A 15356-nucleotide genomic window follows, 5' to 3' on the forward strand; every position below is an offset into this window, starting at 1 on the left:
TTATAGATGCCTTAACAGTTTTTACAATTGTGTCATTTGTGCGAATAAACTAAAAAGTGCGAGACTGACTGGCGCGCCGGAGGTTCGGAACGAAATTTGTGTCAAGACAATATTTCGTTTTTTTTATGACAGTAAGGGACGAGACGAGCAGGACGTTCAGCTGATGGTATTATACACTCTGCCCAAAACAATGCAATGCCGCTATGGATTCCTGAAAAACACAAAAATTCTGAAAGGCACTACAATTGCGCTCATCACCTTGAGACATAAGATGTAAAGTCTCTTTTGCCCAGTAATTCCACTAGCTACTGCACCCTTCAGACTGAAACGCAATAATCCTTACACATTACTGCTTCACAGCAGAAATAGATGCCGATGTGGTACCCATAATCTAGCCGGCATCCTGTGCAAAGAAGTCTGGTAAAACTGGTCGTCCTTTTATTTTTCGCACTAAGTGGTGGACAGGATGGGAACACGAACCCACTATACTCACCCTGATGAAGGACCTCCGAATGGTCCGAAAATAGTAGGTACCAACACCGATTAATCATTTGTAAAGCTGATTTAAATAAATAAAGACATATATTATGCACTTATACCTGTTTTTGAAATTATTTAGGTTTTTAAAGTGACTCTAAAAACATAAATTGTTTAGATTTACAAGAGCGACATCTCAAGTCAATTTCTTAATATGCAAATATTGGGGTTGAGCAGGTTATCAACTGTAAAGTAGATCCTGTAGATGAAGCCACAACCTGGGAGTTGAACAAAGCAAACAGAATTTTATAACGAGGCGGTAATCGAACGGTTAGCTCAGTGGTTTAGAGCACCGGCACGGAACGCCGGAGGTCGTGGGTTCGAATCCCGCATCATTCATAAAATTTTGTTGTTCAAATTTTATTTGTGTATTATTTAGGTTTGCATAAAACTATATAAATTGAAATATGCTTCGTATTATGTATGTTAATAGGTTGAGTGCAAAAACAACAGTTAGTTGATAACAATGGTGGAATGCAATGAAAAAAACACGGAAAAACTAACTATTCGTGGATTATGATCGCCATGGCGCTATTTTATCAAAATCAATAGAAAATATGTAATTGCGACGTGGCAGTCACGCCACGCATTGCCGCGTTATATGCATGAGTGGCCACAGCAATTATTGTTCTATGGTTAATATTCATTCGTAATCTAAGTAAGAGAGCGTATCTAATACGCTCTCGGGTTAAGACTTAATAAGAGGTATTTGAGGGCTTCTTTGAAGGATTAAGTTGTATTTTTCGATAGACTCACCGTTCATAGGCGGATAGGTCATATCGTGTGGAATGCATGTGTAGATTGCTTGTGAACTGATTTACCTTTTACTTTTTGAAGTGATTTACCGGTAACTAAGACAATGTGAATAAGACAGCCGTCGAAAGATTTTAGATAGTAAATGACATCACATATTTTGTATAAAATATATAAATATATAAATAACTTGCTAGTTTCGTTTTACCGTCAAAAAATATTCAATAGCCAAAAAAAATAGATGTTCACACAATTTTAGTCTGGCCGCATATCTGTGCAGTGTCCGCCCAGTTTTAACATATCGATACGAATTACGAATGCACATTCCGATAAAATCTAGTAGAATCACGATAAAAAGTTGAGTTGGTAAATATAGCAGTTTATATTTCATAAAATAACACAGCGAAAAACAATAGAATATTTAATCGTATTATTCATAACAATATCATTCATTTAATAAATCCATTTTAGCCACCCGACTCTTGTCCATTTCCATAAAACTTTACTTTGACTACAACAAAACATTTCGATGTCTAAAAAGGGTTTCGTATCCAACCGCGATATGGCAACAGCTAATTTTAAAACTACTTGACTGCACCTTCCATTATGTTTTGTATAATGAGAAATTCATGAGCTCTTAAGCTTATTTTAGCATGCATTCGTTGTTTGTTATGTACTTAGCGACGTTTAGTCACAATACAGTAATAGAACAGTATTTTGACTTTATACTAGAGCGCCCAAATCGACACACGCACACATACACACGATTTACACGATCGCTAAGCAATTCCGCCGAGACTGGTCGCTGTCCCAGTAAGGCTATGGTCTCCTATTTAACGCCGTACGCGACGTCTCGCTACGCCGTACGCTGCGTCACAATGCTTACAATATAAATGTACTGTTATGGACTCTTTCACACGTCGACGCTGGCGTGTTTACGCCGTACGTGGCATCCGAAAACCGTGCGCCGCGTCTCTAGTCATTTCGAACCATTGCAGCGTGAAGGTCGTCCGCGTCACACAAAATGATTGATAAAGGAAAAGAAGAGTTGTTGATTGAATCAGTAAAATCTTAAAATGCAGTGTATGATAAAAGTGATAAGAATCATAAAAACAATATTTATAAGCATCAATGTTGGGTAAAAATTAGTGTTGCAGCCAGTGAGCCACCTGCGTCACGCCAGACGTATTGACCGCCGACGCTGTGCGCTACTTCCAGACATTGGAAGCCACGGAATTGAACGTTGACGCTTACGCCAGACGCCGCGTACGGCAAAAAATAGCAGACTCTAGCTTTAAATAGCTGCGCCGCGCAGTCCGCGTCGTCAGTTCGTTTGTATGTTCCAACCCTAGCGCTCTGTCCAGACGTAAGTATAAATTTCAAGGAGACTGAGGCTGAGTTATGCAACTGTCCTATTACTTGTATTGTGGTTTAGTTCCCTATAAGCTTATACTAAGACTGCTGACGTCTTTCAGTTAATGTATGAATCTCATAAGAAGTTTTGGCAGTGTGTGTATCAACTACTGCCGGTATAACAACAAACGAAACCAATTTCATGACCAATTCCAGAATATAGGGAAAAGGCTTCTTTTACAATATAAAAATTGCAGTAAGATATATCTTGTACGATGATTCAGAAGTCTTCGTATCTCCGAATAGCAGTGGACATTTTTAAATAATCAAAATGAAAAGGTAACATACTAAATTTTAATAATATACCAAAGGCCACACTGTGACTGAATGTTTTTAAACACAATTAACGATTCGAAGAAGTTGAAAATCGATGATGAAAGTTCAAAAGCGTACTTGTTACTTGAGGGTGGTGCCAGAGGTTCCTTATAAGTTAAAAGCTTATTAGTCTGTTTTTCATACAATAGCCAAAAGCCTATCAAACTCTCCTAGAATCAGAAATAAAATTTGAAAACTAATTTTACTATCAATTTTTAATTTTAACGGTACTCAAACCCATGACCTCTCGTGAACCCATGACTACTTTGTAATCTATATATATAAAATGAATTGCTGATCGTTAGTCTCGCTAAAACTCGAGAACAACTGGACCAATTTGGCTAATTTTGGTCTTAAATTAATCGTGGAAGTCCAGAGAAGGTTTAAAAGGTGAATAAATATGAAAATGCTCGGAATGAAATAAAAACAACGATTTTCATTTTCATTAGATGTGTCCCCCGTCGTTCAGAAATCAACTATATTTCTTAGGAGGAAAAAATAAACTTAATTTTAGGTTACAATAGTAGGTAGATTAATTACATTTGTAGCTATTTATCAGATTATTTTTATGTAGATTGAAAAATCTTAAGTTTTGTCAAAAAATAAAATTTCTGAACTTAACTGCACCACAAAACAAAACAAAAAATATAGTTTATCAGAAAGCTATAAATTGATTAACAGACTGTATCATAACTCTGTGTGTCAGTCAATATCAAATTGAAACCTTATAAATAGCCAGTATTTAAGGAAAACTCTGTTTTGTAAGTATGCAACAAGTATGAGAATAATAATAAAATTCAATTCGTACCGAGCATTTATTTTAATAAAAAAAGCATTCCTTTTGTTTGTTTTAAGTTTATTTAATATAAATGTTTAGGTCTTTTATTTATCCACGGAGGCAGTACGAAGTCTGCCGGGTCAGATAGTAAATATATATATATATATAAAAATGAATTGCTGTTTGTTAGTCTCTGATTTGGCTAATTTTGGTCTTGAATTATTTGTGGAAGTCCAGAGAAGGTATAAAAGGTGAATAAACAGGAAAATGCTGCTAAATTAAATATAAACAACAATTTTGTTCTTCCTTTGATGTGTGTCCTACATAATTTCTATGAGAGAATTTATTGACGCACGGTTTGACAGTTCTGCTGTGAAACAATTTCATTACGACAGCAGGGTGCATATTTCACGAAGTATTTTTTGATGTTATGATATATTATTGACAAATTCATATAAAAACATTATTTAATTTATTATATACAGAACAACGTCTGTCCAGTCAGCTAGTAATAAATAAAAGTTCTCAGTGTGACGTTTGCGAGATTCGTTAATTTTTCTTCGTCCATCGGCCAGGCAAACGGCCCGAGCCCATACAGCCATATTCGTTAATATTGAATAACAACGTTATATTGATATGTGTGATATTAAAAATTAAGATTACACGCACAAACTTTTATCTATTGACAGAAAAGCATCTGGCGGATCAGATATATTTTATTAATAATATATAATAGTTCATTAGACGACCTGTATAGCCGAGTGGTTAGCGATCCTACCTACGAAGCTAGAGGTTCGAATCCCGGTAGGTGCAAGCATTTATAATATGATGAATATGGATATTTGTTTCCGAGTCATGGATGTTTAAATGTATTAATGTATGTTTACGTGTATGTTTATAGGAATTTATGTATGTTTAAGTAAGTATATTGTATTAAATATATCATTGTCTTGTAACCCATAACACAGGCAATATATGCTTAACTTGGGGCAAGATAATTTGTGTAAAAAGTGTGTTAATATAATATATATATATATATATTATGTGTCAATATATAATGACATTACCTAGCATCGAAATACATAGAAAACATTGTAACAACTTTCTAACAAAATTAGTAAATGACATTTTTATTTTCATTATCCCGTAGTCCCGTAAACTATCAAACAATTGGCGGGGATCAAACAAAGTACACATCTGAATATAGCTCTAACCTTGAAGCTACATAAGTGGAATACACAAAACGAAAGTAGTAACACAAATACAAATGAGTTTAATTGCCAAATATGGACTCTAACATCAAGTCCTAAAGTTTATTTTGGATTGAAAATATACAAAATAGACATAACTTGCACGACTTTAGGCTTGGATGAATTAACAACTGGGCACGATACTCAAAAAGATTAACAACGCCGTTTGTAAATAGAACACAAAAGTGCTGACACGGCGAACCTTGTTTTGCCGTATTCATTAACTAGGTAAGTAACCCCGCGCCCACTCATCGTGTGAATTGTCATATATAATGAAATGTCATATGTAAAGAAATGTCATATGTCAGATTCAGTCGGCGCCTATTTTTGTCTGTTTCGGTCTGAAGGGCGCCGTAGCTAGTGAAATTACTGGGCAAACGAGACTTAACAGCTTATGTCGTAAGGTGACGAGCGCAATTGTAGTGCCGCTCAGAATTTTTGGGCTTTTTAAGAATCCTGAGCGGTACTGCATTGTAATGGGCAGGGCGTATCAATTACCATCAGCTGAACAACCTGGTCGTCTCGTCTCGTATTTTCATTAAAAATATATATTGACTGAATTATTTGTAATGCGGTATTTCTAAGACAAAAATATATGTTCCGGATAAGTAATCACCAACATATCATACACTTAGCCCTTCTCCGAAATAAGCTGCATCTTATGGTATAAGTATTATTCCGATCGGTTCAGTAGTTTTCGTAGTAAAAAAACGGCTTTCCAATTATCAGTATATAAATGTAAGAAATTAAAAAAACAAAACAAAGTAACCCGACTAGATATTAAGTAGAGATTTGATTGGTTTAAAAGACTTACCATCTAAAGTTGAGCTTCCAGTTGAACCCGCCCCAGGTCATGTCGGAGGCCTGGATGTACTCGAAGGTGGTGTCGGATATCACGTCGATGATGGGACACACCACCGTGGTGCGGTCCTCCACGATCCTCGCCAGCAGCGGCTCCAACCAGCCCTCTGATGAAGAGGATAATCATTAATCTACAAGTACAACAGTATAAAGTGAACGGATTTTAATTTTGGGAAATTTGTTTGTAACGGATAAATTGAAAAACTAATTAATCGATATAAAAAAATCATTGTATTTGTTTCCAAAATATTAGAGAGACTACGAGAATTATAATAATGTAACACATCTGAATTAATTCCACGCGGGAGTATCCGCGGGCAGTGGCACTTGTACACACATAAATAAAAGAATTCTGAATAATAAGGTTATGTAAGGTCCAGTTCTAAACGATAAGGTAAATATAATCCCCGTACGTTGCAACAGGAACAGAACCTCGGCCTATTAACGTCTGCGTAACGTCAACATTTAGTCTTCCATTTGGAAACGTTACTTTTCATTGGTGATTTTTGTCATGACGTCACTAAGATGGCTACCAACATGGGTGTAAATAGGCAAGGTTTAAGTAAAGAAAAATGACATGTGCTTGTCCACACGACAAGTGATACCTAAATCAAAGCAAGGTTAATAATATGAGATACTTGTTCTATATTCATAAAGTAATATTAATCATTTTAAATACATATATCTAATTACATGGAATTGTGATTATTACTTTCGTAAATTTTGCTGTGATTGATCGCGCCGCCTTAGTCGAGTCGAGCCGACTTTACCCGAACACGCATAACAGCTCAGTCTCATTGAGCTCCCTCAAAATAAATCACGTCTAAAGAAGTTTTCACTTCGAAATCATATTATCATAAACGGTTTAAGGCGGGGTATAGTTCGATACAAACCCGGGTACATCAATCTGTGCCCGTCAGAGCCTTACTACACTAAAATGTACCTGTAACGAAACTCGGCATAATATCACATTTTACCCATTACTAATATTTACATAACGAATTGTCAACCGAATACATTTTACACATTAATTCGAATAATTACAACAATATTATCAAAGTCATAAATTTTAACGCAGGTAGGTACTTGTAATTACTTGTTAACTGTTTAACAAAATTAATTATCATTAATTAATAATGTATGTATTAATTACTGGTTAATTTATATCCGGTTACAGGAAATATTTATTGAAAGGTGGTGGTGATTTTTAATGGAGACGTCAAGTCCATCTGATTTTAAATGATTACCACCACTCACTTTCTTCTGCAACACCAGAGGAGGAATCAAGTGTTGCCGGCCTTTTAGAGGTGTATGAGTTCTTTTAAACCGACTTCAAAGAGGAGGAGGTTATCAATTCGATCGGTATATTTTTTTTATGTATGTACACCGATTACTCTGTGATTTTTAATCCGATTTACGTAATTCTGAATGCAGAATAGATGCCATTTGGTCCCATAAAAATTTTATATTATTTGGCCCTGTAGTTTTCATTTTATGAACATTTTTCATGAAAATTTTTGTCTACGTGGATGATATATTAGATCACATTTGGCTTGGCACCGACTAAAAACCTATCAATAGGTAGCACATGTAGATAATAGTTTTATATTAATGTTAAAGGTAAAGGTTTGCTTAAGAGGTGTATTAAATTAAATTTTTAGTTATTTCATACATTTCCGTTTTTGGAGTCTGTTTTTTTAAACGTAATTTTTTTAGTGCTCGCATCGTTCTAGAAAAACCGCAGCTCATTGAATACTTTAGTTACTATCCTAGCTATATCTAAATATTTTTTAATCTTTTAATGTTCGACAAAATAATGTGACAATATCAGTTTGTTACCACTTTCGTATTTACCACCTATGCAAAATAAGGAGAGAAATAAAACGGGATGTTGGTTCGTAGCTCCTATATGAATAGACAGATTTTTATGCGGGTTTTCTTGTTTCAAAGCTGATGTGATGGCAGATGGTGCTTTGATTGACATCATTCCTATCTACATATCATCTACATATACTTGTTATGAAAGGACGTCTAAGTTTCGCGAGAGTTATATTATTGAATAGATGTACCCCTATTAACAGTGTAAGGTATTCTCCACCTTATGACAAACACACTTAGATCGAGTATAGTAATAATATAGTGTCGCTTCATATAAATATACCTACTAGTGGTCGCTCAATGGTCTTAATTCGACCATAATTCAATTAATTTTAAAGTTTGACCTTAATTCAAAGGCTAGGGTTTATATGCCTCAATAATGTATGTGTGTCATTGAAGCAGTAGTGTGTAATATTTATTTTAATCAATTGAATGTACCTATTTATAAGGCATTTTATATAAAAAAAAATGTGCTCCATATTTAAAACTTTAACAATGTTAAATTTCACGTTCATCCATTCGCGCAACGTTTTTAATAAGAGCTACAAAGTTTTCCCTTTATGTATTAATATATAGATTATACCGTCTCAGTTCGGGATAAGATATAGCCTATATCATACCTCTGGCTTTGTCCAAATATAATTCTACCGAAATCGTTTCATCATCATTAGCATTATCATTCATACACTCACGCCTTGTTACCGTCGGGGTAGGCAGAGACAATAGAATACCACTTGCTTCTATCCTTACCTCCTCAACGAAAAAATAACAAACCTCATGCGCTTCCTCTACATTCATTACTCTTTTCAGACATGCTCGCCGGTTGCGGGTGCTCCGGACCTTTTCTTTTCTCAAAACGTCCCCAATTTGGTCGACGAATGTCCTACGAGGTCTCCCGAGACCGACTTGCCCACCCACACTTCCTTATGTATAGATCGTATACACAAGGTAAGTGTGGGTGTTACCTTATGTAGTGATCATCGCTTTTAATGCCACAGATTACGGCTAGTTTAAATAAACAAATAGATTATCAATTAAGTTACTCAAAAACACATTAACATTAGACAAGATTAAATAAAAACCAATTAGTGCAATCACAGCAGTGCAAATGTAACGTTATCTAGACATTAAATTAATGTACTGATTATAAACACTGCTATTATCGGAGCCCACATAATATCTATAACATCAAAAACATTTCGAAACAAATGTATACATGTTACTTAAATTGATAAAATTTAAGCGACATTTCGTTTGCTAATCGAACCGAAATCTTTTTATTTATAGAATGACATACGAGCGTAGGGGTTGATGGTTGGTGATTATCGCCGCACCTAGTCTCCTGCAACACTTAGGCTCTTCACACACGGTAGCTAGCTATCATACGGCTGGATCACTTGGCGTTGCGTAGAGACGTTGCTTCATTGTGTGTCTTCTACCGCATTTATAACGGGGAGTGTTCCGAAGAGCTGTTTCACCTGATTCCTGCCGCCGAATTCCACCTTCGCACGACACGCCACAAGTTAGGATATCATCCCCACCATCTGGATGTGCGGCGGTCCTCCACAGTGGGGTTTTCAAGGAGCTATCTTCCACGTACTACTAAGCTGTGGAATGAACTTCCTTGTGCGGTGTTTCCGGGACGATACGACATGGGTACCTTCAAAAAAAGCGCGTACACCTTCCTAATAGGCCGGCAACGCTCCTGTGATTCCTCTGGTGTTGCAAGAGATTGTGGGCGGCGGTGATCACTTAACAACAGGTGACCCGAACGCTCGTTTGTCCTCCTATTCCATAAAAAAAATTGCTATAATATAAAGATGAAAATTATAGCACGATACATCTCATTACATCTTTCCATAGAAATCAACAGAAGACCACACGGGACAGCTATTATGTACACACACAATTTTCACATCGTCATATCTTAAGATACGGAGCGATACGGAAATATACATTTATATTTCGATAAATCTTTAAGAATCTCAACACAAAGTCAGGTCGTATACCAATGGAATGAAGAGAAAGATTCAATATATTACCTATTGTGTGTGTGATACATTAAGATAATTTAAAGCTAACATCCCGGAATGTAATGTACATTAATATACGTTAAGGCTGCCGAGTGAGAAGCCCTTTACGCTTTCTCTGAAGGTCGTATCCCTAATGCTGTAAAAGTCCACGTTTATCGAAATAAATTCTCCTACTAGCTGAACCGGCAAACGTTGTTTTGCCATATAAAATAATTTTAGTTAAACCGTTTCTTGGACATTGCAACATTACTTTATTTTTCTAAAATAAACGTAGCCTAAGTTACTACTTATTACATAAGCTACCTGCCAATAAAAGGCCCGTCAAAATCGGTCCAGCCATTTCAGAGATTAGCCGGACCCAAGAGACAGACAGACAAAATTTAAAAAAAATGTTATTTTAGTATATGTATCGTATATGTATTCATTTACATGTAGTAAAAAACGGTTGTTTCAATATAGAGTATACATGATTAGCTTCCTACTGGGCTTCTTTGTGTGGTGTTTTCGGGTCGCTATAATATGGGTACCTTTTTTTTAATGTAAGAGGGGGACAAACATGCGTACGGGTCACCTGATGTTAAGTGATCACCGCCGCCCACAATCTCTTGCAACACCAGAGTAATCACAGGAGCGTTGCCGGCCTTTAAGGAAGGTGTACCTACGCGCTTTTTTTGAAGGTACCCTTGTCGTATCGTCCCGGAAACACCGCACAAGGAAGTTCATTCCACAGCTTTGTAGTACATGGAAGAAAGCTCCTGAAAAACCGCACTGTGGAGGACCGCCAAACATCCAGATGGTGGGGATGATATCCTAACTTGTGGCGTGTCGTGCGAAAGTGGAGTTTCACTGTTCAAGTTCGCGACTACTTGAACTAAGTTTGCTTTTGATCATGCGTATACCTCTGAAATCGTTGTTACTTGAATTTTGTCGTTGGTGGCAATTTCTTCTGTGTCCTATATATTCGATATTTAATTGAATGCACGTCTCCATATTTCAATCATTTAGTTTTCCAAAACTGTACGTGTTTTTGGCGGCAAGTTCAAATTGTGCTCACTTATATATCATATAAAACTAGCTTTTGCTCGCGGCCTCGTCCGCGTGCATGTTACTGTGGGCAGCATTTTTTATTTTTTAAATATACTCAATTTGCAAATAATACACATACAAACTGCTGACATAAATAATAAATTGTTAATAAAATACTAACTAAAGAACTTTCAACCCCCTTTTCACCCCGCACATGTCTAAATTTTACAAACGCTAGAACAAATATTTAGTTATTTCTTATTAAGTCCCTTAAATACGGTTTCATGGATATTGACGAACTTTCATACAAACTTTCATCCCTATTTCAATTTCAACACCGCTAAGACTTTTATTCGCGATAAAAGCCTATGTCCTTTCCCAAACTCTTGTCTATCTTTGTACTAAATTTCATCAAAATCGGTATGAAAGTGTAATAAACAAACTTACATAAGCATTTATAACATTAATAGGAATCTAAAGGTGGATGTGACCACCTTATCGCCGAGTGAGCCCAATTGTTCGTGTATTGATGCCTTAAATAAAAACCTTATAAAAATTTATCAGACCAATGGTCGCAAGCTATGTAGGTCATTGTTGACAATTTAAAACTTTACTTGTTTTCGAGCACTTTCACCACCTACACACGCTAATTACTATGCTAACACGGCGTGGTAAGTATCGCTGGCTGGAGTTATGTGACCGGACGGAATAAGTCCTGGCTATGAATTTTTAACATAACAAGTGACAAATTGAGCAAGACGTTCAGAAAGTAATCCCCTTACGCTGATTAAGGCGATATTACACGCTACTTCATCAAAAATTATTGATTTTTGATGTCGTCGTTCGTCGTTCATCAAAAATCAATAATTTTTGATGAACGACGGTGAATGATGACTAGTGAACGACTTATTATATTTAAAGACGCAAATGTTAAAGTGAATGTAATGTGAATTTTTTTTCTCACAATGTCGCAGAAAATGTAGAAGTCGTACGATTTGTTTTAATTTTCAGTTTTATATCCTCTTCGGTGACGCCTTCTATATTTAAATCAATTTTCAACGATGTAATCAAATTTTCGCGCGTTTGTAGCGATCTTTGTTGACTGTCGGTCGAATCGTGATTCTAAAGACAATAATGGTGCAAAATATTCTAAGAATATAGCCATGTGTTCAACACGCCATTTAAAAACCATATTATTCGGCAAACTAAAACTATATTGGTATTAAAGCTACGAAAATACACGTGTTCTGACAACTTGCCACTGCCACAAATTATGACTGGTGAAGGACCGATGCCGATGAAAGTGAACGGTCGTTTAGTGAGTTTCATTATGAAGCCACATCAGAGTTGAAAGAAAACACAGAGATAAAGCAAAAATCAATTGTCTTGTATCGGCCTTACAATATGTTGAACATATATTATATCTATTGATATCAGATCAACTAATATTCGTTAAATTTGTCAATTATTTACTGCTTTCATATATTATATAGCCTATTATTAATATTCGAAAATATTCAACCAGATACATATTTGTGCTAAAAATAAAAATATTCAAAGGGGATTTCTATAAATCGACGTCTTCTGTGCGCCTTTTTGCGTGGCACCCTGGGTTCAAAACATTTCAATCCCATGTGAGATTATTGTTCGTTTCTCACACAACTTTTGAAGATAGGTAAATCCATTCTTGAATTTTACACAAAATGGCAGACAAGATTAAGATAGTAGTAATATCAGTGAGTCTTAGATCTAGCAGTTATCACTATTTTAATAATATAATAAATATTAGTTAAGGAAAATATGAACTGAACTCACCAGTACATTCACAATGAGCATCCAAAAAGGTGATGACATCTCCCTTCACATGCTTGGCACCAAGAAGTCGTGCCCTAATCAGCCCAGACCGATTTTCAGTACGGAACAGTCGTGTGGAAACCGGTAGAGTCTTTATGTATTCTTCAAGCTTCTTGCCTAGGTGTTCTAGATTGAAACATAATGGATTTAGAAAAGTATATAAGATAAATTATTTATTATTTTTGAGGTGTTTGTAAACTCTTTTAAAGATTCTTTGCTACCAGAATTTAATGTTTTTCTCTTTAAGAGAGCAGGCAGAAAGAAGAGGGTAGGTGGATAACACAATACAACCAAGAGCCAGTTGAAACCTATGTTGTGGACAGCAGAACCCTGGCAGGACCAACGGCCCTGATATTATTGCCCAGAACTTCCAAGCCTTAGGAACCACAGGTGGAACCATGGGTATGGTGACAGCCTTAAAGAAACAAGGAATTAAGGGTTTGCCAAAACAATATAAATTAAGTATTCTAATTTTTTTTAAAGATATTCAATAAAATAAGAGCATAAAATGTGGAAATAATTTGGCCATTTCAACAGAAACATGTATGATGTCAGTGCTCAATAACATCACTGTGTAGATTGAAGTTTTTGTTGTTACATTATGCATTATCATAGATTTCCGAGTTTAGGATTTTTCACCATAATCTGAACTTGAGTGGTTTCACACGCAATTTTAAACTGGATGTATAAAAATACTGTTATTTATCTTACAGATAACCTTATTGCTGAAATTCTTCTAAAATAGATGTGTGATACATTGATTCTTCCTCTTTAATCTATCACAGAGAAATGCAAAATTGAAGTTTTTTCTTGACCAGGCTAATATGCTGTGGCTACGTGATAGTACTGTTCTTACCTTTCTCACTGGCATCATCAACAATTATAATCTCTTTTAGCAAGGGTCGAGGAGATCTATTGATTGTGCTCCATATTGTTCTTATCAGTGTTGACCAAGCTTCATTATGAAATACTATCACCACACTTGTTGTAGGCAGTAACTTCGGGTATGGCTTATCTTTACACCTGAGTTTTTAATTAAAAATTAATTAATGATCTTATCTCAGTGTAAAGCATATCTTTATTTACGGAATATACTGCAGAATATAGAACTTACTTCTCAAATCTCACATCAGTTAGGGACCTGTTGAATGAGATCATGTCACTAGCCATCAAATTAAACTGATTTTCTTGGAACTTGTCTAACATAATTTTCTCCTGCTCTATTGGAATGTTTACGGCTTTACCTAAAAGAAAACAGTTCATTTTATAATTACTAAATTGGTTCTATACTTTGTGAAATTTTATAAAACTCCATCTAAAAATAAACAGAAATAAATAAAATTTAAATGAACAAAACCAAAAAAAAAAACATACATACAGACAGTTATTATTAATTATTTGAAACACAAATTATTCAGTAATTTACCCATTTCTCCAGGCAATTCTCCCTGTGGTTTGATAGATGGAACTGGAGCCCATCTTTTTAGCTTTGATTTTGGATAGGGTGCTAAATTCAATCCTTCTTCACCAACATCCGGTTCCACAATAATATTTTCTTCAACATTCTCATCATCTGCAGCATTGTCACTTTGTAATCCTGCTGCTATTGCTGCTTTTTTACCTCCAAGTTTCTCTAATTCCTATTGAAAAAGTTAGCAGTTATTATAATTTGGTAGACCACATATTTAAACACCAGGAAACAGAGATAAGCCTCATGTAGTCCTAGTATTTTTTAATATAAAATGATTTAAGCTAATACTTACTATTATAGTATTCTGATTTGTTGTTTTCTTGTTACATCCGTCACCAAAACAATCGGAATAAAGTGTTAATATTGCTACATCTACTAACAACCAAACCAATGACGTGAGAAGAATTATCCGGCATGTATGTATTCTTATTTTACTTCTAAACATTGTATATAAATATAAATTTAAAGCTTTAGAAAAGCAAGAACAGTTTATTTCATTGCCACATGTCAGCTTTACGTCTCGATTCGGCGATTGTCACTTCGAAGTGTCCCACTCACCTATTGAAGGAAAAATAAATAAATTAATATCTTATGCATTGAAAACTTAATGTGTTAATTTGTTAACCTATTCTTAATAGGATAAAAATAACTTATTGATTATAAAATGTTTAATTCTTCAATTCGTTGAAAAGAAATATAGTTATGAACTTCAAAAGTAGGTTTTCACTTTCCGGATACAACAAATTAACTAAAAAATTGACATACAAACAAAATCCAGTAGATTATGACTTTATAATGCACATAGAATTCTTGATTACAATAAATTTGTTATATTGTTTTCTTAGCAATAATATTAAAATATCGCTTCCTCCAAGAAACGACAATATTCATAAACCTAACTTCAACTTGTACACGCACACACTGAAAAATGAAAATTCAAAATTGAACTTGAAGTTCTGACTTTTGAGATCTATCAAAAGTTTTGATTCAAAAGTCAAAACTCTACGTCAAGTCTGTTTTTGTTTAATGGCACCGGATGCAAGTCCATACCTACCCGTTTAAGCCTGCAGTGTACTATGGTAGCCACAGAGCTATGATTAAAACTCACGTTGACCCACAGACGTATAAGGGGGAAGACATCTGAGATTGTGTGTCTGTGAAATACAGTATATCATATTTTTAGAGTT

General features: G+C 35.2%; 1 protein-coding gene across 1 annotated transcript in view; it reads right to left on the bottom strand.

The window, feature by feature from the left end:
* LOC126977471 (polypeptide N-acetylgalactosaminyltransferase 5) overlaps positions 1–15104 on the bottom strand; it is a 41319-nt gene extending 26215 nt beyond the window's left edge. Inside the window, exons 1-7 of the mRNA XM_050826303.1 lie at positions 14935–15104; positions 14462–14727; positions 14125–14338; positions 13813–13942; positions 13555–13721; positions 12660–12824; positions 5861–6014 (exon numbers count right to left, since the gene is read on the bottom strand). Of these exons, the coding sequence (XP_050682260.1) occupies positions 5861–6014; positions 12660–12824; positions 13555–13721; positions 13813–13942; positions 14125–14338; positions 14462–14614 (983 nt within the window). The 5' untranslated portion in view covers positions 14615–14727; positions 14935–15104. The remainder of the gene's footprint in view (positions 1–5860; positions 6015–12659; positions 12825–13554; positions 13722–13812; positions 13943–14124; positions 14339–14461; positions 14728–14934) is intronic.
* Positions 15105–15356: the final 252 nt, after the last annotated feature.

Source organism: Leptidea sinapis, chromosome 45 (assembly GCF_905404315.1).
Source record: "Leptidea sinapis chromosome 45, ilLepSina1.1, whole genome shotgun sequence".
Lineage (NCBI taxonomy): Eukaryota > Metazoa > Arthropoda > Insecta > Lepidoptera > Pieridae > Leptidea > Leptidea sinapis.